This window comes from Schistocerca nitens, chromosome 10 (genome assembly GCF_023898315.1).
Source record: "Schistocerca nitens isolate TAMUIC-IGC-003100 chromosome 10, iqSchNite1.1, whole genome shotgun sequence".
NCBI classification, from domain to species: Eukaryota; Metazoa; Arthropoda; class Insecta; order Orthoptera; family Acrididae; genus Schistocerca; species Schistocerca nitens.
Window position 1 is genome coordinate 31,659,883 of NC_064623.1, and position 24,508 is coordinate 31,684,390.

Below are 24,508 nucleotides of genomic sequence, written 5' to 3' on the forward strand. Positions count from 1 at the left end.
TCTATGAGATTTGTAACGCTCTCGCGATGACTAAATGTACCAGTCACGAGTCTTGCCGCTCTTCTTTGGACCTTCTCAATCTCTTGAATCAGACCCAGTTGGTAAGCGTCCCATACAGACGAACAATATTCTAAGACTGGACGAACTAACATATTGTAAGCTATTTCCTTTGTCGAAGGACTGCATCGCTTCAAGATTCTACCAATAAACCGCAATCCAGAGTTCGCCTTACCCATTACTTGTGAAATCTGACCATTCCATTTGAGATCATTTCGTATAGTCACACCCAGATACTTGACTGATGTTACCGCTTCCAAAGACTGATCATTTATTTTGTACTCATACATTAATGGGGATTTTCGCCTTGTTATACGCAGTGGGTTACACTTACTAATATTGAGAGATAACTGCCAGTCATTACACCACGCATTTATTTTCTGCAAATCCTCATTGATTTGTTCACAACTTTTGTGTGATACTACTTTCCTGTAGACTATAGCATCATCGACAAACAGTCTAAGGCTGCCGTCAATACCATCAACCAGATCTGTCGATTATGTGTTAAATATTACAACTTTCCTCTCACAACCAAACAACAGCTTCTAGAATTATATTAATTATTTAATAGGTCCCACAGAGCCTGTGAGGTACACTATAAAACGCTTCGCGTTACTGTAACACTTTTCTTGTGAATTCATGAAAGTATTGTTAGATGTTTTTGTTCAGATGTTGCCTCATGTTACACACAATCATTTTAAAATTATCGCATTGATGCAGTTAGTTACTTCCAGCTCATCAAGAAAAATAATCTTTTCAGATAACTAGATATCTGTATTTTATTCATTGTTGACCACCACTTTCAACTGTGCACAAATTTAATGCAAACATTCTATACTTCATTTTCGTATAAAATATCAAAGTTTCATAATACGCGAGTACAGAATACGTTACACACTTGAAGCTGTAAACATGTCACTACTTTGCTGTTGGGACAGTAGGTTCCTTCGAGCAACGGTCAGGGCCAGTCATGATCACATACCTGCATTCTATCAAGAGATTCTCCCTGTTCCAATCTGTTCTGACTGGCTGAACTGACTGCTGTTGGAGTAATGGCCATTCAACTGTTAGAACTAGTCAGGAGTGTTAGAGGAAATTCTTGACGATGCCAAAGGACAAAAGCCGCAAATCTGAATGTACTTCACAGCGAAGAAGCTCTCCTGTCAAAGAGAATCAAATCAGACGTTTGTGGCCGGGAGCTGTCGAGTAAATTGAAATATATTAACATCGCATAAGACTAAAATAATGTTATTTTTATAATGACTTATTTTAATTCTGCGATTTGATTTCCACATTATTAAGAAAGCAAGGATTAATCTTCTTACACAACACTGAAGTTCTTTTTTAAATTAACTGTGCTTTAAAAAATCTGATATTTCCCTATTCTTGGGTTCATTTAATCACGTAAAATGGCCCATTCGTTTCGCTGAGGCTGTCTGTTTATTTGAATCTGGATGGTCCACTCCATGCTACTCTCTTGTTCGTTTAGTTTCAAGTGCCTGTAGGATTACTTTTGTGTTGATACGCTAACTGTAAATGATGAAACAGTATGCAATAACATACAACCACAATTTATTCAAAAAATGCACCTTGAAAGAGACAATGGTAACATTAAGCTGACGTCAGTAGTAGGAGAGGAGACGTTGACCTGTGCACATGCACGACAGACTGGCAGGAGGTGCAACTAAATAGGAATACAATATGTACAAGTAGTTAACTTAAATACAAAGTATACGGAAATACAAGCAATTACATCTACTGCCTAAGAACTAAGGGACCTACTGATATATGTACATAGAGATTTAATTAAATAATAAGCTGCATTAGCATATTTACGAGCAAAAGGAAGCATTATGAAAAATTATACGAGGCGTGTGAGCTAAGGAGAAATGACAAAATACTGTAAGAAATGCCAAATAATTTTCTTTGCAGAGTAAGTGATCATAGTAACAGAATAGACAAACGTCTATGAATTTAAACAAGGTATGGAAATATCTGCGGATGGATGTAATGACCAAATGTATCAGTGTCCACCGAGCTACGTAATGAAATTAGGTTTAAGTTTTTTTCTTTCAGCGACCAGTGCGGCGTCACGGCGCAGAAGAGAATTGTGTCGAGAGTAGCAGGTACCAAATGAAGAAACGGACCGCACCTCGAGTAAACAATTTAGTTACAAGGCTGTTTATACAAAGGTGATAAGGCAATGAAAAATAAAAATATGCATGGTCGCGGTATATCTCCATGACATTTATCAGTACCTATTCGCTGCAGAGTACACATAAACATTTAAGCATGTGATTTTACAAAAGCCAATTAATTTTTTGTAAAGGATGAGCCAGACAATAAGGGATTTTACTTTATTATATGAGCACCCAAACGTTAACTTCATTTTTCCATTACGGCCAAGCCACGGCCGGCAGTGTTAGCTGCCTGTAAATCCTTTCGTCCCACGGTCTAGTAACAGGAAGTCAGCACCGAGAAAGGGCACCTTGTTCACGCGCCTCTCTCGTGTGCTGACGAGGTAACGCCGCCCCAGGCGTCGCTTAGCAGGCAACGCTCTGGAAAGTTCCATGCCGCCTGCACGGTTTGCTCGGTCCTGACCAATCAGGGTGGAGGAAGCCGCGTAGTGCGTCGAATATACCCGGCCGCCCGTCGCCGGGCCCGCTCTCTTGTATTCTGTCTCACCTGCGTGTCGGATGCGCTCCCTGTAGCACTGAACATCTCCCGCTTCTCCCGGTGCTGCGGCACTGTGGACTTAGTTATGGCAGACGACCAATTTCGGTAGCTTCGCGAACAATGTTCGCCACATTATAAGTTCTGGCTCACCCTCACCTCCCTAGGCCTATGTAGCCCCTTTTCATCATGCTTTAGCCAATAAATGGCCTTTCTCTAAAAATTACCCTATTATTCCACAACGCCCACCGCCTGCCCATACCAGCCATCCTGTACAAATTGGTGTCAGAAGTGGGATTACGTTCCCGTAGTGACTTTGTCGCTACACTAAATTTTTCCCGGCAAGACGCCGTACACTTCGCGCATGGAATGCGCCAACCGGCCGCCACGCTTGCTCCACGTGGGCCGTGGCTGCTCCACTAAACACGCACAGGGCGCGCGCTGCAGCGAGGCAGCCCACGCTAGTCAGCCACGTGAGCCGGACGCCGCCGCGCTGCCCGCTGCCTGAATTCGAGGGGCCTGCGCTGCGCTGCGCGACCGGCCGGGCCGCCGTCATCCGCCGCCGTCATCCGCCACGCCGCCGCCGCCCGCCGCTGTCACCGACGCGCCAGGGGCCTGCCGCCATCGCCGACCGGCCGAACCAGCGCCGTCCGCCGCCAACACATCTGCCGCCGCCCGAGGGTCCGGACGCCGCCGCCACCGCCCCCTGCCGCCCGCCGACCACCGACCACCGCCGCCGCAGCTACTGCACCATGCCGTCGCCGCCACCAATGCGTCGCACCGCCGCCATCACCATGTAAGTCGCCGCGATGCTTACAACTATAGCTTTGACGATCTTCCGCCGCTGGATTGAGAATCTTTGTGGCCGTCCTTTTTTTGTAACGATCATTACTTTTTTCTGGTCACTAGCGTCCCATAAAATTGTAAACATGCCGATGGGAACACGAGCGACGGAACGGGATACCCCCGTAGAGGCACCTGTCTCGCAAGACCCGCTCGAGGCCATAAATGCACAAATGCGCCAGTTATTCGTACAAAATCAGGAGCTACTTGAGCAAAACCGCGTCTTGAAACAGACGCTGGAAGCTAGTGCGCGAACTTCCATACCTGTGGCTAGCTCCACCCCTGTAACAAATGCTCAAACAGAGGCAACTAACACTAATTCTGTTTCTAATACAAACGCCACACTTTCTGCTAACATGGCGACTGTAAGTAATTTTCCTGCGGCTGATTTCATTCCCACGTTTTCTGGGAAGTCCCACGAAAATGTGGCTATGTTTTTACAAAATATTCGTGATGTGGGTCGCACGTGTGCCTGGCCGGATGATCTATTGGTCAATGTAGCCAGACTCAAGTTGACAGGGGAAGCCCGAATGTTCATAGAAACAGTGGACGAATTGCGTGACACGCACGAATTTGAAGTATTGGCCCGCGGATTGACTACGCGTTATTCCGATACCAGAGGTACCGCATATTACAGAGATCAATTATCAACCCTTAGGCAGAAGCCTAATGAGGATTTTGATGCCTTTGCAGATCGCATACGAGCAGTGTCTTGTCGTACCTACAAGCTAGGTGGAAATGCCAGTGAAAACAGAATTTTGCGCTCAGAAGCGGAAGCGCGTGCAATTGATGCATTTGTTCGCGGTATTGACCCCCGCATCGGAGGAGAAGTCAGAGTAGCCTCCCCCACTTCTTTGTTTGAAGCTGTCCGTTTGGCAATGCTTCGCGAAGAGGTGTTGCGTTTTTGCGCTGCCGCTCCGCGCCCATCGGACCCAGTACCGGTCCCAGCAAAAGAAGTATTTTGTCAGCGTTGTGGGAAGCCCAACCATACGGCAATGCGCTGTCGCGCGCCGTATTGCACTATTTGCCAGACAGTAGGTCATGCTAATAACGTTTGCCCCACAAAGTCTCCATTTTCTAATCAGATGCGCGGCCACCGCCGCAACGTGGGGTCGAATCAGGGAAACGCTTGGGGGGCAGGTTCCGCCACCCACCCGCGCCCCCGACAAAAATGATACACCCGGTTAGGACTGGAAAATGTAAAGAGGTGGAACACGTTAGTCTATTTGGCGTACTCGGGAACAAATTAGTTAGAATTTTAGTTGATACTTGTGCTCAAGTTAGTGTATTGTTTGTGGAGAAAAATGATCGAAGGGTGTTACAGCCACCCCGGTACCATATCAGTGGCCTTGGAGAGGAAGTAATTGTCCCTGCAGGTTCGTGTGTAGTGAGTCTGCAAATCGACGAGGGTAAATACAGTCAGAGGATGGAGGTAGTAAGGTTAAAGAAGGGTGAATTTGACATCATACTAGGGAATGACTTCCTGCACCGTTATCAGGGGATAGTGGATTATCGAACGCGAACTGTGCAGTTCGGCGAAGCAATTCACCGATTTGCCAGTGCGCACCCCCGTCAGACGCGAGGGAGCTGCGAAAGGCGCCGTTCACAGTCTCCCATAAAACCGCAGATGTGGGCGATAAAAACCACTGAACCTGTGAGGATAAAAGGCGGAAGTGGAAAGATTCTCTGGATAGATGTCAAAAATCAAGAACAGCCCAAGACAGACATTCTGGTTGACCCGCTCACCCAGAATGATGTTTTAGATCGTAAGTCAGTACATATAAAGAGAAGTATCTGCCGACCGGAGAGGAGACAGAAGGGTTTTGCGATACCAGTAAGTATAGATAATTTTGGTGTAGAAGATGTTGTGATACCGAAGGGTACTATTGTTGCCAGTGGTCAGGAAATTTTTGAGGAAATAAGAGGAACTGAGAAGCAGCGAAATAAAGATAAGAAAGGAAGGAAAGGAAAGAAATGTTCAGTTAGAGAAGTGCAATATGTCGCGTCGACGATAAGGAGTCAGTTTGCAGAGAAGTTAGGTCATTTAAACAGTGAGGAGAAAAGAATGTTGCAGCCAGTATTAGAGGAATTTTCGTGGTTGTTTGAAGAGAGGCAGTTTCTACCGGCTACGGATTTGGTTCAGCACGAAATTCCGACCGGAGAAGCTCGGCCCATTGCACAAAAACCTTACCGTATACCATATCATTTGCAGTCTGTAGTTGAAGATACGATTCAGCAGCAATTAGCTGCAGGAATCATACAACCCTCCTCGAGTGCGTGGGCGTCTCCCGTGGTCGTTGTGCCAAAGAAATCAGTAAATGGGGAGAAAGCCTATCGCCTATGTGTCGATATGCGGGCAGTAAATCGGGTAACGACACCAGACACATATCCGTTACCGCGCATTGATGAAACATTGGACCGATTGGGCAACTGTAAGTATTTTACCACCCTTGATTTGCGTTCTGGGTACCATCAAATCCCTGTTGCACCCCAGGACCGCCATAAAACTGCTTTTGTTGTACCTACAGGATTGTATGAATTTGTAAGGATGCCATTTGGATTGAGAAACGCCCCTGCCACTTTTCAAAGATTTGCAGACTTGCTGCTGCGTGGGTTGAAACCTACAACATGCTTGGTGTATTTAGATGACATTATTATTTTTTCTAAAACGATAAAAGAACATGCAGAAAGACTGAGGGATGTTTTGCAAAGGTTAAAAGGAGCTCATTTGAGTGTAAAATTAGAAAAGTGTGCTTTCGCCCAGTCACAAGTACAATATTTAGGTCATATAATAAGTGGAGAAGGTGTCAAACCGGACCCCCGTTTGACCACCGCAGTAAAGGAATTTCCAACACCGAGAAATGTCAAAGAACTACAGTCATTTTTAGGCCTTGCAAACTACTACAGACGTTTTGTGAATAATTATGCCACCCTTGCTAAGCCCCTGACTAATTTATTGAAAAAAGGAGTTAGTTTTATTTGGACCAAAGAATGTGATAAAGCTATGCAACAAATTCAACATGTTTTAACTAGAGCCCCTGTACTAGCGTACCCGGATTTTGAAAAACCATTCATACTGTCAGTGGATGCCTCAGATTATGCTGTAGGAGCCATACTGTCACAAGAGATAGATGGCGAAGAACGACCAATTGGTTATGCGTCTCGACAGCTTAATAAAGCAGAGTCAAATTATAGCACAACTGAGAAGGAACTACTAGCACTCATGTTTGGTGTAACTTATTTCCGATGTTATTTGTATGGGAGAAAATTCACTGTCATCACTGATCACGCCGCGTTACAGTGGATGTTGAGCTTAAAAGACCCTAGTAGTAGGCTAACTCGTTGGGCTTTGAAATTGAGCGAATTTGAGTATGAGGTGAAACACAAACCGGGCAAGTTACATCAAAACGCCGACGCATTAAGCCGAAAAGTCAGAGTGATCGTAGCTAATGACGTTTCTATTGAAGAATTAAGGGAGGCACAGCAAAGAGACGTCGAATGTCAGAAATATGTGGCTTTGCCTGAGTTTTCAGTTGAAGATGGAATTTTATATCGAAAGACCCACTTGGGTAAACAGGCAGTAATCCCGAAAGAATTACGTTCCAAGATTATCGCACAGTGTCACGATAGCCTGCAGGCATGTCATAACGGCCTTCGCGCCACAAACTGCCGAATAGCCGCCCGTTATTTCTGGGCAGGAAGACGGAAAGACGTGCAAAAGTATATACAAAATTGTCTACCTTGTGTTAAGAGGTCATTACCACCTCGAACGAAAGTGCCTTTACAGCAGGTACCAGAAGCCACTTATCCCTGGGCAGTAGTAGCAGCAGATATTGTCGGTCCTTTCCCTTTGAGCCCCCAAAATAATCGGTATATTCTGTCCCTTATAGATCATTTCTCTAGGTTCTTGATTCTCATTCCTATACCAGATATTCCTATACCAGATATGTCCGCTGAAACAGTAGCGCGTGCTTTTGTCACCCATTTGGTGTTACCATACGGAAGCCCTGAAGCTGTACTCACAGACCGGGCCTATTACGCCAGTAGTTCGACCCAAAAAGGCAAGAAAGAAGGTAATACAACCGCCTAGACAGCAACGTAGATATGCTCTAAGGTCAAACCCCTATGATTTGCGTTCCTGAAAGTAGGTCTGGAATGGTATGTAAACAGTTGGAAAAGTCAGCATGCAGCAAGAGAATCAATTGACGGTAAACACCGTCGTTACTATACCTTTAATTAAGTTGTGCATGTTAGTTCTAAGTAGACATAAGAATTGGCAACCATTGGTAACTGGTAATAGAATTTATGATGTCACATGCTAATGGAAGTAATTGAAGTTATGTAATCATTTTGTCTTGTGTCGTTTAACGTCTCCAGTAATGTTATCGTAGCAGACGAGAATTAAAAACACAACCATTTTTTAATCATGGAATTAAGGGGAAAGTTGTCCTTGTCAAAAGAACACGTAGAGAAAGAATCAGTTAATCTTGCATATTTCAAAGGGATTCACAGTTAACCTGTTAATTTAGTGAATAGTGCACGAACACAGGTATTAAAGCTTTACCATAAAAACATGATAGTAACACGCCTTCGTAACTGCCAGTAGATCAGTGACTACATGCTGCCGTCTACCTGTCCTTTGAAATACGCCCAATTACGTGTATGTTTTGCTAAATGATCACACAACGATAATAACAAGAATAAATACGTCCAAGTTAAACAACCAATATGTTACTCTAAAGTAAAAGGAGTCTTCCTCAAGTGCTGTTTTATTGTTTTCATGATGCGATGTGAACAGACAAGGTAAGTTTTCTTGGTACCACGTATTTCTGTATATTAAATGCCACGGAAGGAGTCGCGTAAATACCGCCGCTGTTGTCTACAGCTGTTCGCATGCGGCGAGTCCCGCCCCTCCCTGTCAGCTGGCGACGCGGCCCCCTTCCCTTCCCTCTCAGCGGCCTGCAGAGAGAGCGGCCATTGCAGTTCCCACTCCCCCACCCACCACCGCTGTCTTTGGCGCATGCAGCATCTGCACCTTTCCCCTCGCCCCTCCTCAACACCATCCCATCGCCCTGCCCGCCACGTGCGTCAGCCACGCTACACCTTCGTACATTCGTACGTTGCAGCTTAAATAGCAAACCTAAATGGATAGTTATAGAAATAAATTCACCAGCTTAATATTGCCCTACAGAATTTACTAGCCTGATCTAAGATGGGGATTTATTTGTGTTGTCGGAGAGAGAACTTTTTCCTGGTACGCATTGTGGAAACTATCAGGATTAGAAAACATTGGAATTTCAGATCAATCTCCGGCTATGTTGGATCACCACCACGGTTAATAAACGGATCTATATGGCGTCAAGAAAGCCGGCACTTGCCGCTATATCTGTCCTGTAAACGACCGCTGTGCGGGAAACGCGTTAGCCAAGGAGTTGGGTTTGGAATGCCATCGCAAAATACAGTTTCTATAGAAGCCTAACACCTGCCAGTTACCTAAATTTTAGAAGAACAGAGTGTTTAAATAAAATAATTGGAACCCGATAGTTTTGTGACCCCTAACGATTGAAGTTATTAGAGTCCCTTAGAGAAGAACATCCCCCATGCATAACTGTCGTGAACAACATAAGATAATTCTGGAAGGAAGTTTAGTGACAGTACCGAGAGACTAAACTCCACGCGTAGCAAGAGGACGGACCGAGCGTGAGCGCCAGTTATGCTGCCGAGCCAGTGAAACCGGACGCAGCCGTACTGTCAGCTGTACTGTCAGCAACTTACAATCTGACGAGGGCGACGCCTGTCGCACCTTAGCACCTCAAGCTGCACTGAATCTCAACACAGAAATACTTAACCATTGTATAACGAACCCTTTGAATAACTTTATGCACATTCTCAATAGTCAGGAACTTACTTTGCTCCCTACACACTTTTTATATGACACATGAACTTTAATTTTATTGAAAACCAAAGCACCGACAGGTAAGTCATATCGACGTCTTCGAGATGCAACCAGCTTCGTCGAGCCGACAATTTTGATTATATGGAAGCAGGTAAGTGAGAGAATTAACAAAAGGAACAACAATCATATCCTTGAACGATTGACTGGGTGACTGATAATCACAAATATTTGCAAAAACAAATCAACACAGCAGACAGCATATCAGATGTTTAATAATTATTGGTCTGTTCATTGAAGGCGACACAAAACCACTTTTCATCAGAGTCTTGTTAAAGGAAGTATTAACGTGACATTACACTATTCCACAGCATTACACACAACATTACCATTACGTAAAGACAGTTTCCTTCTAGGTAAAAGTACCAAAGACTATTAGTTGGTATGGAGATGCAAACGAGAACATAAAGGAATATCAAGGGATACTTACACTCATTTTGCTACGAAATGTAACTGGAGGATAAGGAAGTTTTGTTTGAAGGAAATAATATTTTAAAGTTTTGCTTTTGTTGCGGTTTTGCCATGTCTTGTATCACTATGACGAGTTGCCAATTACTTATGTCAAATTACTTATGTCTAATTACTTGTGTCCAATTACTTAAGTCCATGTATTATCTTATTGTTGTTCATTTTGACTGTTTTATTACTACCTATTTAGAGAATTTTGCTAAAGTTTTGCCAGCACCAGTAATTTAGTATTTGTATCAACCTAGTGTTCCCATGTGTCACTGTGTTACTATATTGAGAGAATAATCATTTTGTAGGATTTCAAGTATGCTAGAGTAAGTTCCCGAGTACTGCCAATTATTTGTTTAATAATAATGATGTCTTAGGTGATAAATTGTTTTGGAAGAGTAGTTTAGGATGTAACCATGCTTTATTTTGATTTGTATTTGAATGTTTATCTGGAGGGACATACCACATGCCTACCCCCGTGATAGATAACGTAAACAGAGTGAATCACACCCACAGAACGAGCAAGCTTTGGCCATATACCTAGTCTGTTGGATGAACAAGAGAACCACACCCGCAAGGGCACGTACCTTACGTGACGCGGCTGGCTCCCGCGCGGACCCTTAGCTGTCTGTGTCGTTTCTTCACTTTCCGTTTCGCGACATAGTCCGTTTTAACCACTTTCATCTTTCAACTATCAACAGAACAACCCTTGAAGAGTTATGCACAACCCGCAAGGGCACGTACCTTACGTGACGCGGCTGGCACCCGCGCGGTCCCTTAGCTGTCTGTGTCGTTCCTTCACTTTTCCGTTTCGCGGCATAGTCCATTCTACCCACTTTGATCTGTCAACTTTCAACAGACACAAAACTATTCAGCCCAGACTTTGATCTTCCATCTCGAAGAAGAGTTCACGTGAACAGTGTTCCGTGCTCTCTGACGACAGCTGATCAGGCAACGTCAGACGCGAACCGCGTCTAGCCCGCAGCTAAACGCCAGTAAGCGGAAATCTCTGTTCAAAACCTTGAGCCTTCTTTGACACTGTTTCCCGTTGTATTTTCCGAAGGAATACCGATTATTGAAGTAGTAGCATTTAACTGTATGACGTGTCCCAGGACACTGCGATACAAGCAAGGATAGACGGAGTTTTAAGCAACCAGCTGGGCCCGAGGAGGCCAGCACTACGGAGTTACAGAGACGGCGAGTTTAGTCGCAAAATGTTGAGAGGATGAAGACGGCGAATTTGGTCGCAAAGTAAGGTTTTGTTGCAAGATGTTGAGAGGATGAAGACGGTGAATTTTGTCGCACAGTAAAGTTTTGTTTTATGTGAGAGAGGTCGAGTTTTAGGAAGAAGTAGGTAGCAGCTATTTTGGAATCGCAGAATTGTCGTATACACAGTTAAGTAGGCGATAACGTCGTGTAAACGATGCGCCTTGCACTGTACCTTCATAAAGGAAATGTCCTTCAGAAATTACGCTCAACTTAGTCTTTTCTAATCCAATTCATTACGCTTTCTGTCTCCACTATGGAAATCTCTAGATTCCCTTCGAGTTTTATTTTTCTCCTCTTGTTAGCAACAGCCTTGACATCCAACGACACAATCTACGCCCCACCTGCACCAAACTGGTGTAATTTTTCTTGGTCAGTCTCCATTTATGGTGTTCAGCAAATATATTGAGTTACGAGAAAATTCTTCTCAAAATGTGAATGTTATTACACTTGGATGGTTAGCCCAAGGAGACATTTAACTTTTTTGTTTGTTATTGATATGGCATTTGCAACAATTTGATATGATACTTGTGTGCCTCATTTCTACATTTATGTATGTTTATGTAATTTTAAACAGAACCTACGGTAACAACGCGTCTAGCGTGATGACACGCGTAATCCCACTTCTATTTTGTTTGTCATCAGTGAATAAACCATATCGATTACGCATATCTATTTCCCTTTGGAGAGAATGTAAAATACAGAGAGGGCAGTGAACAGCGTCGGTAAGCTTCATCGCTCTCTCTCGCTCTTACACCTGACGCAAGTGCGCAACGTAGCCGCCCCGGCTTCGCTTCTCAGCTGCCGCGTGCAGCTCTGACGCGGCGCTGCCCTTGGAAGTTATCTGCCGCGCGCCTTTCTGACGTAGCAAGAGATTGGCCTTGCAGTCAGCTGCCACTCTGACGTAGCCTCCGCGCAGATCTTCAGCAAACGGTTCCTGTTGGAACACCATTAATAACCTTTCATGCCACTATGGCTTACTCATTTAGTATTCGCGCCCCCTTTAATTATGTTTTTATATCTGAAAGCCTATTCATGATTCCTCTGTCAGCTAACTTGCCAGTTTTAACTAATAAATCAAATGATCACCTCCTATCGTCAATTGATGACTTGCTAAAACATTGAAAAAGGACAAATTTCTTGCGTTCGCCTGTTGGCACACTTGTATGAATCACAAACAGCCACAAACTAAACCCAAAAAAAGAGAAAACAAATACCTATCCGGCATGTGCCCTCCCTTAGTTTTAAGAGTGAAACTGAGATATCAATTAATGTGGAAAAACTAGTGTAGTGTAGTGAAGTGTTCCCTTAGTGATAACTCCCTTTTCAACTGTTTCGAAACATGTGGACCTCCCCTCATACCCCCCCTGCGCTGAGTTCCAGTGCACGGACCTGGCCACGGCCACGCCCCCTTCCCGCCGGCAGCCTGCGCGCTGCCCGCTGAGGACAACACACCACGCCGCCTCGTGCCACTCGCCCTCGCCGTGACTCGTCAGTGGTGATATGTTTATATTTTCAACTTATTCCAACGAAAGAAAAAAAAACATATTTTTGATTCAACTTAGCAACAAGAACAATTGACATATTTATCTAATTCACACTGCTATGTTGTGTCCTAATTTTGTTTTGATATTCTATGATATTTTATGATGTTCAGATGTTTTACTATGTTTTGATGTTTTATGATGATTCTTGTATACACACAATATTGTTGACATGTGTAAGTCCCCTTGCGACCCTTAGGAGGTCTTTAGAGTCTCTATACCCTCCCATACATTAAGACCCCTGCCGTCTTCCGTGAGGGCCATTCTTAATCAAGTAATGTTTACTTTGTTTTGCAAGCTAAATTTGTTTACATTCAAATAATAATTACATTGAGCGAATTCACGTACGTTCTCCGCTCCCACGGAAGGGGGAGGAATGTAAAGGATGAGCCAGACAATAAGGGATTTTACTTTATTATATGAGCACCCAAACGTTAACTTCATTTTTCCATTACGGCCAAGCCACGGCCGGCAGTGTTAGCTGCCTGTAAATCCTTTCGTCCCACGGTCTAGTAACAGGAAGTCAGCACCGAGAAAGGGCACCTTGTTCACGCGCCTCTCTCGTGTGCTGACGAGGTAACGCCGCCCCAGGCGTCGCTTAGCAGGCAACGCTCTGGAAAGTTCCATGCCGCCTGCACGGTTTGCTCGGTCCTGACCAATCAGGGTGGAGGAAGCCGCGTAGTGCGTCGAATATACCCGGCCGCCCGTCGCCGGGCCCGCTCTCTTGTATTCTGTCTCACCTGCGTGTCGGATGCGCTCCCTGTAGCACTGAACATCTCCCGCTTCTCCCGGTGCTGCGGCACTGTGGACTTAGTTATGGCAGACGACCAATTTCGGTAGCTTCGCGAACAATGTTCGCCACATTATAAGTTCTGGCTCACCCTCACCTCCCTAGGCCTATGTAGCCCCTTTTCATCATGCTTTAGCCAATAAATGGCCTTTCTCTAAAAATTACCCTATTATTCCACAACGCCCACCGCCTGCCCATACCAGCCATCCTGTACATTTTATTGTGTCACATGAAAACTTGAATAATGACATTTCTAGGTATTTGTGAAAAATAAGTCTACAATGGTAAAAACTTCATATTTCACACTAAGCTACATGTGAATTGAAGTAAATGGCACTTGCACATGAAGCAACAATGTGATACTACATGAATGATTAGTCAGTACACGTTGTTTCCATGAAATAAAAGTTCATTGGCAAATAGTCCATGACAGTACGAGTAGTATTTCTCATAAATCCTTGAACCAGTAGATGAATATTTCCTTTCTTCCCTCCCAAACAAAGGAGGTGGTGCCAAGCGTAGTTAGGCCAGCAATAAGTAATGTTTTACCTATTTCCAATTTTTTCTCTCTCTTCTATGTAAGGAAGAAATGAGCTCCCATAAGTGATAAAAGCATATCTATAAAATGAAGCATAAATGTATCTATCATACGCTTGTAGTGTATCATGATAATGTGTATGTAATCATTTTGCATATGTGATGTGAACAAAGAGAAGTTGAAGGTAACAAACGGTGGTAACAGAACCAGTTAACGAAAAATTTATGACGTTTTAAAACTTAAGTAATTTATGCTAGTAGTACAAGCGATGGATGGAATGTTAGCCATTGGTATAAGCTATCGTGTTATGTATATTGTTGTAACTCAATACTTGTATGAATTTTCATTGGAAACCAAACTCCATATGAAGAAATGAACTTTAAAGACAAGCAATTTATACTATGTTTTGGACGGCTATATGTGTCTTTGAACAAGTGGATGGTCAAGTGGTGTGACATGAAGATGCGTGTGCAACGAAATAATTTCTAAGTATCGTGGCTCACAACGCTGACACAACAGTAGTTATTCGAACCGATACTTACCTCATTGACAGATGCTGTTGGTCGGGGTTCTCTCCGCTGAACATGCGAGTACGGCGAGTAATAATGACGCTCAGGCCTTAAAAATGGAGATCTCTTGCCACATCATCGGATTCTGAACAATAAGCACCCACCCACTGCACCCAGAATGAAGATTAACGCCATGGCAATTCTTCAATATGTGACACTCAGGTGAAAGTGTGACACTCAGTGTGAAATCAACACTAAGAAAATGGGTGCACGCACGTGCGACGGTAGCAGCTGACAAGTTGGCCCTTGGAGGCTGGTTCTTTGCCGCCAAATCTGCCAATGCACAAGTACGAAACCCGGCAGCGAGAATGAAGCAAACTGACCATTATTGTTAGCGTGCTAAATTCAAATATGTAATGGACTATCATATTATGTAATGACCTTTTAATTTCTTGTATAACTCTAACATACATTGGATAAGTTGACATATCCATTCCATTAAATAAAACATAAGCCGACAAATAAAGGGCATCGACCACTACCGGCATGTCACTACCATGTCAACGTACAGTGTGGTGGCAATTGTGTAGGTATGTGATGAAAGACCCCCAGGATATTGTAAAGTAAAAATTTATTAAAACCAAAAAATGAAACACCGATCGACCATAAGTGTTGGTAAACACGTTAATTGTGATTGCCAGTTAAGGCGCGGACAAATGAAAAAAAATCATCATTCATTTTTCTTTATACATGGTTTTGTTTCTCACTCTCATGTATGTAGAAGTTCTGTTAATAAGTGCTGTTCGGAGGACGACGGGCCACGAGTGTTTTGTATCATATATGTTTCGACATAAGAAAAAATTTAATATCAGTAAAAAGTATTTTTTAATCAAGTGGAGTGAAACTAAGTAAGGAGGGTTTTTTTTATTTATGACACACATCGGTGTACTTGAAGTCCGCTGCCTGCAGCTACAATTGAAATGTAAGATAGCCTAAAAATTCGTACAAACACAGAACATTTCTAATAATGCAAAAGTATTATCCTTTTAAATGTTTTTCATATGCATTTGTATTTAATAATTTTTTATTATAACACAGCCAACTGAAATTGGGAATCATCTGACCAGGCCACGGTTTTCCAGTCGTCTAGAGGCCAACCAAAATGAGCCCAGGAGAGCAATGTCATGCTATTAGCAAAACCACTCACGTCAGTTGTCTGCTTCCATAGTCCATTGACGCCAAATTTCGCCACCTTGTCCTAAACGATAACGTCCCGGTTATTTCACGCAGTGTTGCTTGTGTGTTAGCACTGACAAAACCGTGGAAATTATGCTGCTCTCTGTCGTTAAGTGAAGACCATCGGCCACTGCGTTGTCATTGGTAAGAGGTAATGCCTGACATTTGGTATTCTCGGCACACTCTTGACACTGTAGACCTGGGAATCTTGAATTCCCTAACGATTTCTGAAACTCAATGTTCCAAGCGTCTAGCTCCAACTACCATTTCGGTTCAAAGTCTGTTAATTACCGTTGTACGGCCATAATCACGTCAGACACCTCTTCAAGTGAATCACCATTGCACTGCCCTTTTGTTACCACGAGCACGTGATACTACCGCTATCTGTGTACATGCACATCGCTGTCCCATGACTTTTATTCATCCCATTGTAGTGGAGGTTGCAATACGTCCTAAGATTTCATAACTAACAGATTTCAGGGATACTGGACGGTTATCACATCTGTTGCCCACTCTGCAGGCAGGCGTGATCTGTGCTTTGTTTTGAACTACTGGGGTTGGTTTCCTGTTCAAGGGATCTGTGGTTAAATAATGGGCTAACTCAGCCTACAGAATCTGATAGGGTTTCCCTCGTGGCACGAAGCTTTTGCTCAGTTTTAGTGGTTTCAGGTGTTCCTCAACACCACTGGCACTGAATTCTACATCATCCCAACTTTCAGTAGTGCAAGCATTTAATTGGTTCACTACTCCTGACTTTTCCTTTGTAAAAGAACGGTTGAAAATAGGAGCTGTGTGTCAAAAGTAACGAGACCGATTTTTTATCTACCCAAGTTTTTATTTTTCTTAAATAACAATATTGTCCCCTCCAAAGTAGTTCCCTTGGGCAGCTCTATCCCCGTGGAGTCGTTGTTCCCAGTCTTGGTAGCAGCACTGAAAGGCTGCAACTGGCAGGGCGTTTAACATATTAGGCACACTCTTTTGAATGTTCTCCAGAGTCCCAAAATGACATACCTTAAAGCCACTTTTCAATTTCGGGAGAAAAAGTCACAGGACCTACCGGAAGTAAAATTATGAGCATGGGTTGTAAGTCACGCTTTCGTAGCTGTTTGTAGAGCACTTGCATGTGAAAGGCAGAGGTCCTGAAATTCGAGTCTCGGTCAGCCTCGGCCCGGCAGACAGTTTCAATCTGCCAGTACGTTTCAATCAGCGCACAATTTCATTCTGGCAACATTGTTTTAATCTTTGATTTGCTCATTCGAGCTTTTTTCAGTCCCAGCCTTCCAAAAATTATCTGTGGCAGCGAAAAACATGTGCTTTTAATAAGAAATGTTCCCCATATGCCTGTTTCAACTGTTCAAAGTCACACTTGCGGATTCTCCAAGTTTAGCACAAAACTTGATTACATAACGCTACTGTAAATTCCACCGTTCCATTTTCGTAATGCACAACAAAGACGTAACTTCACTTAGGCGCTCTCAAATTACACTCCTGGAAACTGAAATAAGAACACCGTGAATTCATTGTCCCAGGAAGGGGAAACTTTATTGACACATTCCTGGGGTCAGATACATCACATGATCACACTGACAGAACCACAGGCACATAGACACAGGCAACAGAGCATGCACAATTTCGGCACTAGTACAGTGTATATCCATCTTTCGCAGCAATGCAGGCTGCTATTCTCCCATGGAGACGATCGTAGAGATGCTGTATGTAGACCTGTGGAACGGCTTGCCATGCCATTTCCACCTGGCGCCTCAGTTGGACCAGCGTTCGTGCTGGATGTGCAGACCGCGTGAGACGACGCTTCATCCAGTCCCAAACATGCTCAATGGGGGACAGATCCGGAGATCTTGCTGGCCAGGGTAGTTGACTTACACCTTCTAGAGCACGTTGGGTGGCACGGGATACATGCGGACGTGCATTGTCCTGTTGGAACAGCAAGTTCCCTTGCCGGTCTAGGAATGGTAGAACGATGGGTTCGATGACGGTTTGGATGTACCGTGCACTATTCAGTGTCCCCTCGACGATCACCAGTGGTGTACGGCCAGTGTAGGAGATCGCTCCCCACACCATGATGCCGGGTGTTGGCCCTGTGTGCCTCGGTCGTATGCAGTCCTGATTGTGGCGCTCACCTGCACGGCGCCAAACACGCATACGACCATCATTGGCACCAAGGCAGAAGCGACTCTCATCGCTGAAGACGACACGTCTCCATTCGTCCCTCCATTCACGCCTGTCGCGACACCACTGGAGGCGGGCTGCACGGTAGACACATCATTGTGGTCCAAAACCACTCGGAAGTGACGTCAAAATGACGTATACGCAAACGCGCTGCACACTTGTCGACTGATCGAGATCTGTGGTCGAATCGAGTTAGTGGGAAAAGCGTCTGCTTTGTTCTGCACTGTCATACTGACCGTGTATCTTGAGTGGTTGTGTTTTCGCTATCGAGCAAAATGTCTCAGGTGTATGAAAACATCTTTCGTGACGCTCTGAAAGATTTCAGAGTTTCGGAGGATGGCCTGATTTCAGGCTATTTTAATTCGTTGGAGGAGGTAATAATAATTTTATGTTAGAATTGGCTGGCAAAAATATGCGCCTTAGAAAATAACTTTTTTTCTGCTGCCAGTTAAGGTTTCATTTTAATAAATTTTATATGTCGCTTTCCGCGATCTTATTCCAATTTTTAAGTGAGGTTTTTTATGTATTATGCAGTTTTTTCTTTGTTTTCGTTGTGAGGTGCTGCATTGTTACATTACCTTTACTGTAACATATACACGTGGAATATTGTAATTAATGATCGGTGTTTAGGAAGTTAATGGCAACTTTGTTTCAAAATTCGCCGTTTGTGAGTTCGTCATCTATGTATTACAGTAAGAGAAACTGAACATTGCAGCAGCTCAAGCGCAAACGTCGTCTCGAGTAAATGGCATAATTTAGAAGACATACACATGAAAATGGGGCTCAGGGCCTGGGAACAATCATGCAAAAGGAAAATAAAAAGCAGTATATTTGCAGCTAATGTCATTGCCAGAGCGTGGGCTCTGTATTCCACATAAACGTATCCTGCATTTTCCCAGGAATTTTACGTAGTTCTTTCTAATTGCACTATCAGCTCCAGTGCATAATTGCAAAAATCCATTACTGCTGTTTTCTTTGTGTTGGCACTGAGCTGAATTTCATTGAGGTACTGAATTCAGAGATTAACTAGAAAACTGTCTATGCAGGGATATGGAGCTCTGTAATTCAAATTCAAACTGGGCGCTAATGACCATAGCAGTTTTGCGCCCTAAAACCAAAACAAAAAAAAAAAAAAAAAAAAAAAAAAAAAATCTGTAATTCAAATGACTGTAAGATCCTTAGTTTCTCACCAAAGTTTCAGCAAGGTCAGTGACATCAACTATGAAACAACTGTTTTCATCAATAGCACTGTAATGAATGCCACTTTATGCAAATGTTGCAACATGACCACGTTGGGCCTCCCTACTGAATTCTGAGCAAAGGTGTATTGTTGATGGATGCTGAGTGAGAGCTTTTTGTTCAGGATACCATTGCTCAGTAATAACTGTCCACTTAATTAATACATGTTACGATGTTTCAATTATTACCACTGCTTAGGTGGCTGCTTAAGTATGTGTGGATAATGTTGGAACTCTATTGGGATTCCTGGATTATATTGGTAGACAAAGTCTGTCAGGATCTAAAATTTTCTCAGCTCCACACTGAAATTTCGATGATAATGTAAGCTGTTTTAGTCTTTAGAAATACTCATTGGTGAATATGGGTCCTCATAGGGTATAGAACGTTATGACACTTTGAAGCCCTCAAAGTTAAACTTCTCTTACAGGTGTTCTTTCACATCTACACTCTTCTTATTGCCCTGCTAGATTTTATTTTAATTTCTTCTATTGATCTGGCTTTTACTGGAGATAATGATGATGGGAGTGAGTTATTAAGTCATTTATTTATTTTTCTTAGTTTTTCGTCTCACAACATAGGACTTGGGATGAGGCAAAATGTCTTCTGGAGATATTATCTCAGTTCTTCTCCTGGATAGTGTTGACTTCTCGAGGAGGAGAAATGTTGAGGTCTGCATCTATAACCTTGTCAGGAATACCAGTAGTAGAAATAGATGGCAAATTATTTTTAAGTTTGGAGTGTATCAGTCAAATAAGCCTTAAAAGTGCTGTATTATTTCTGTTGGTGATAAGGAGGAATTCTGGCTAACCAGCCCAGATCGTGATTGATTTTGCTCTATTTGTCATTAGATAATTTCCTGTATCATACAATAACTTAAGTAAGACTTCAAGACAAGAAGTCATAGCTTATGGCTTGTATGATGTGGCAGAGTATGCAAAATTATGCTGTTTTTTTTTCATATGATGATTATGCAGAATCATAAGTTGTGGTCCTTGCGGGGAGTGTCTCATGTACGTAATGGAAGTTTCATGAATTCTGTGAGCAATTCGTCGTATCATGCTCTCTTTCCCAGGTCTTTGCCACAGATTTCAATCCCTTTGCAAATTAATGTGCCAAGATGCTTGCAGATTTTGTGATTAAGCTTAATGGACGTTGTATTGAAGTAATGTAGTCAGAGGTCTTTCTTCCACTTTTGTTAAGAGTTTGACAGCTGAAAACTGATATTTTTCAATTGTAGGAGAGAAATCATTTTGTAATTTTTACAAAAAATTTTTCATGGATGTATTAACCAGTTTCAACTTTCATCAGTTGTACTGGATAGTTTTGATTGGTGATTGTCTTATTCTTAGTATATACAACCTGGAATTCATAGTATGCATAATTATTATGCTTAATAAAGCTTTTGTTGACATAAGGCAAGGCGTGCTTGAAATGAGGTTAACTGAAGCACTGATCAGTTAACCCCAAAACTAGGTCATTAAACTTCATGTGCACTTGGAAAATATTTTTCATCATCATAATCACAACTGAAAGAACATTTTATGATCACAATTTTAACTGAAGTCAACAGTAACATAATTTGTGGTCAGTGAATAACAATGGAATAAAAGCAAAAGAGCAAACAAATGAACTCCCAATTTTGTTAACTCATCCATGATTAATAACATAACACTTACTTACTTTAGCTGTCAAAAACATCAGATGTGGTGAAAGGCTGTGTACATTAAATAACTGAATTTTGTAAAGCCTAAAATTTCCCTCTTCATTCATGTTTCCCAGTTAACCTTAAGTGTAGTTACCCTCAGTTTATGCTACTGGTCACTTTATTCTCAGGTGGAAACACTTCTCGATCAGCTGAAAACTGTGGGGTTTTCATACTGCGTTAGAAGTAGTCGTTTTAAAGAGCCTTCTTCAGATGTTATGAAAAGTAAGTGAACTGCTGCATTAATTACTTTCTGTGGTTTACCATTTTAGTTCATATATGTATACTTGAAGGAAGAACTTAGTTTGCTGGAATTAGGGATAGTATATATAGGCTACTTTAAATGGACATTTCTTTCTAAGCTACACTAACAATTGATGGAATTGACTGTTTTTGTTATTGTTAATAGTTGTGATATGCAAGGCAGAATTGTATTAATTATTTTCCTCTGTGTTGACTTGTTTGTCATTTATCCATTTTCACAGCCATACACTCAGTAATTTTTACACACTTGCATTTGATAATAGGCTGGTTAAAATTATTAGTTGGTTGACAATTCCTGTCGGAGCTGGTTTCCTCCAGAGTGCTGAATGCGTCAGGTCCAAACTATCTCTGTTCGCCATTTCCTGACTGCCACAACAGCTGATCAATCCACTTCCATTTTCTTGTCTGACTTCCTTTCTTGATGTGTTTGAACGCCATGCAATCATTTGCTGCCTTCAACAAGATTGGCCTTGAACAACATTTTCAGACAGTAGGCATAACTACGTATCCTTAAAATATCTTTATGGTGCTAGAGCTAGCTTTCACATCGTAACATAATGTGAAAGGCTGATCTGGTTGAAGGTAGCACATGATCGTTGGGACCAAATAATCTTACATTAGTGTAATGTAGAGTGGTGGCATAGTGCAACGGATAAGAAACATTCCTAATCCATATAAAGTTGTGGATTTGAGTCTTGACAGATTCTTTCATATTTTTTATACCAAAATATTATCAAAATTACTTCATTATTTTTATTTAGTTAGTAGGTTTGGATGCAGTTTTATTTCTAACACTCTGCTGTGTCATTTTCAACATTGTATTTACTTTTTAATTCCTTATATTTCTTCTTCATATCATTATTTCATTTGAAATCAGCTTGTCACCTATAACCTGTAACTGAATACAAACCAGGACTGCTCATTAGTTGGTAATTTGGCAGTCCATGCAGCTTGTGTGAGGACAGTTTCAGGTGCCATAATTAATGAAAGGAAGAAATTAGTTTGCTTTTAGCATTGAAATACAATTTTTTTTTCCCCCTTGAGTTTGCTTATAGAGAATAGCTTCAGCTAGTTTCCTGCCACATGCTTAGTGTTGGATGTTTCACCATCAAGCCAGGCCAGGCAACAGCATTAGGTGTGAGGCTCTGCTGCGACTGCCCGTGGTCAGTGTATTAATTGTTGTGAACAAAGTACGATTAACAGTTCCTCTGTAGAATGCTGAATGCCATTTTCTAGGATATATTGCACATCATGTTATGGTTAGATTATCAAATGAGTTTAAATTCTGGGCTATAAAATGTCGTATCTGCCACAGTTATGCCATTGGTCACTCCAAAACCAGTTGTCAGCAGAGCATGTCATATTCATGTTACTTCATAATGGCCACTTCCAAAACTGTCCAGAGTTACATGTATACGTCTCCCATCCTTTTGTAATCCCAACCTGTGCTCTGCCTCTATTGAGTTAAACCTACTTTTTTTAACATGAAAATTAAATTGAACAGCACTTGCTGAGTGACCTGCTCTGTTTGTTGCCTATAATACAGTAGCAGCCGGTGTGCCAACACTTTAGCAACAAGTGACAGATGCCAACTAACACATAATTTTAATGAGTCTATACTGCTGTGTTCATGTTGAAATGGTTTCTATGGTTTTCGATAATTGTGGTGTTGATATGTAAAACAGTAGTCAGCTCATTGAACCTATTGACAGGCATGTTTAGCTTTATTGTCTCCTAGTTAAGTTTATTTTTTGTAATTCCACATTTATAGTAATTACATTTTTCTACATAAGTGTTCTTCACATCTCCTTTGTTTACAAAGAATATTAATTCCACATTTATTGGAACCACAATAAAGCACTTCAGTTGCCCGAAATCAGTATGGTATCCTCATTGCACATGGCAGACAGTTCCATTTCTTTGCTAGATACAATAGGTGTGACATCCTGTAAAAGTTTGCTCCAGTACTATGTAAAGTAGATAGACAATCTGCTTCCATCAGTTCAGAACTTTGACAATACCTGTCAAATGAATGAAATGTTTTCTCACATTGTATTTAGTTAATTAACAATAACATATGTGAATTATTTAACAATAACAATGTTTTTTTGTCTGTGAGAAATATATTAACTGTTCCAGGTAAAACAAAGCATTTCTTCAAGCAAATGCAGGGACATGTCCCTATCCCCTTTTTTGGTTGTGCATTTGCAGTGGAGAGTGTGTGGTCGAGGCACTGTGTTTTGGGGCCAAAATACTATAAAAGTAAAGAGTCTAGTGTACCTGAGCACTTGGTAATATCATGCTGTGTTAAGATATACTTACTTTCCATAAAACAAGTTCGTTACAGGGAAAGTTTATTAAATAAATTTTATAGTAGTTCTTTACCCTCTTTAGGAAGACCATGTGACTCCTCGTAAGAGATTGAGGATCATGGATACTAGAAAATCTAACTGCCCAGCAACTTTAAATATGAAGTGTATAAGGGTGTATCCTGATTACAGTATGCACTCAGAAACTGAACACAGGGATACCAAGGCAAAAGTAAGTATCCAGTTTGGGTTCTGCTTGGAGAAAATTTTACATGATCAGTTGACGGTATACTTTAAAATCTATTGTTTTTAATGCTCTTAATTAAATAATTGATACATTTTTGTCTTACAGGTTCTTGCAAGTCTACAGAAAGATTTGGCATTGCCATGCCCGCCTAAGAGCTATCTGTTATTATTTGACTGCTTCCCCAGCAAGTGCACACACACATGCTACTGAAAGTGTTGAAGCAAGTGGGTACATACATCCTTCACTTGTAAAGGAAATCAAAAACTTAGTACTCAGTGGCATGACATCTCTCAAAGTCATTAAGTTGGATCTAGACAGATTTGTTGAAATCAATTTCACTGGGACACACATGCCAGGTCAAATGAATACTACCTTTTACCCCACAGAGAAAACTATTTACAGTCACATTTATCGGACCCTTTATGGTACAAATAAAGTATTGTTTGACGAGACTAGACTGCAGAATCAGGTTGATGAGTGGCACAAAGACTCGAACAATCGCATGATTTATTATAGACATTGTACAGGAGCCAATGGAGAAGTGAAACCATTACTTTTTTGCTATCAGAGCAGTTGGCAGAGAGATCTTTTGAAGAAGTATGGGGGTAGTTGTTTGCTAGATGCAACATACAAAACAACAACGTATGATATTCCTTTATTTTTTATAGCTGTGAAGAGTAATGTGGGCTATTTGG

General features: G+C 42.0%; 1 protein-coding gene across 1 annotated transcript; it reads left to right on the forward strand.

Moving 5' to 3' along the window:
• The first annotated feature begins 18,240 nt into the window (after positions 1–18,240).
• On the forward strand, positions 18,241–24,490 carry LOC126210456 (uncharacterized). The gene is made up of 5 exons (XM_049939687.1): positions 18,241–18,426; positions 21,125–21,218; positions 23,397–23,548; positions 23,652–23,798; positions 23,919–24,490. Exons 1-5 carry the CDS (start codon positions 18,328–18,330, stop codon positions 24,021–24,023), a joined length of 597 nt encoding a protein of 198 aa, XP_049795644.1. The 5' UTR covers positions 18,241–18,327; the 3' UTR covers positions 24,024–24,490.
• The last annotated feature ends 18 nt before the right edge of the window (positions 24,491–24,508 follow it).

Excerpts from the sequence above, each read along its gene's own strand:
- LOC126210456 (XM_049939687.1), top strand. The coding sequence starts at position 18,328 with ATGTCTCAGGTGTATGAAAACATCTTTCGTGACGCTCTGAAAGATTTC. Across the intron at positions 18,427-21,124 it reads ATTTTAATTCGTTGGAGGAG|GTGGAAACACTTCTCGATCA; the intron begins GTAATAATAATT and ends CTTTATTCTCAG. Across the intron at positions 21,219-23,396 it reads TTCTTCAGATGTTATGAAAA|GTAAAACAAAGCATTTCTTC; the intron begins GTAAGTGAACTG and ends TAACTGTTCCAG.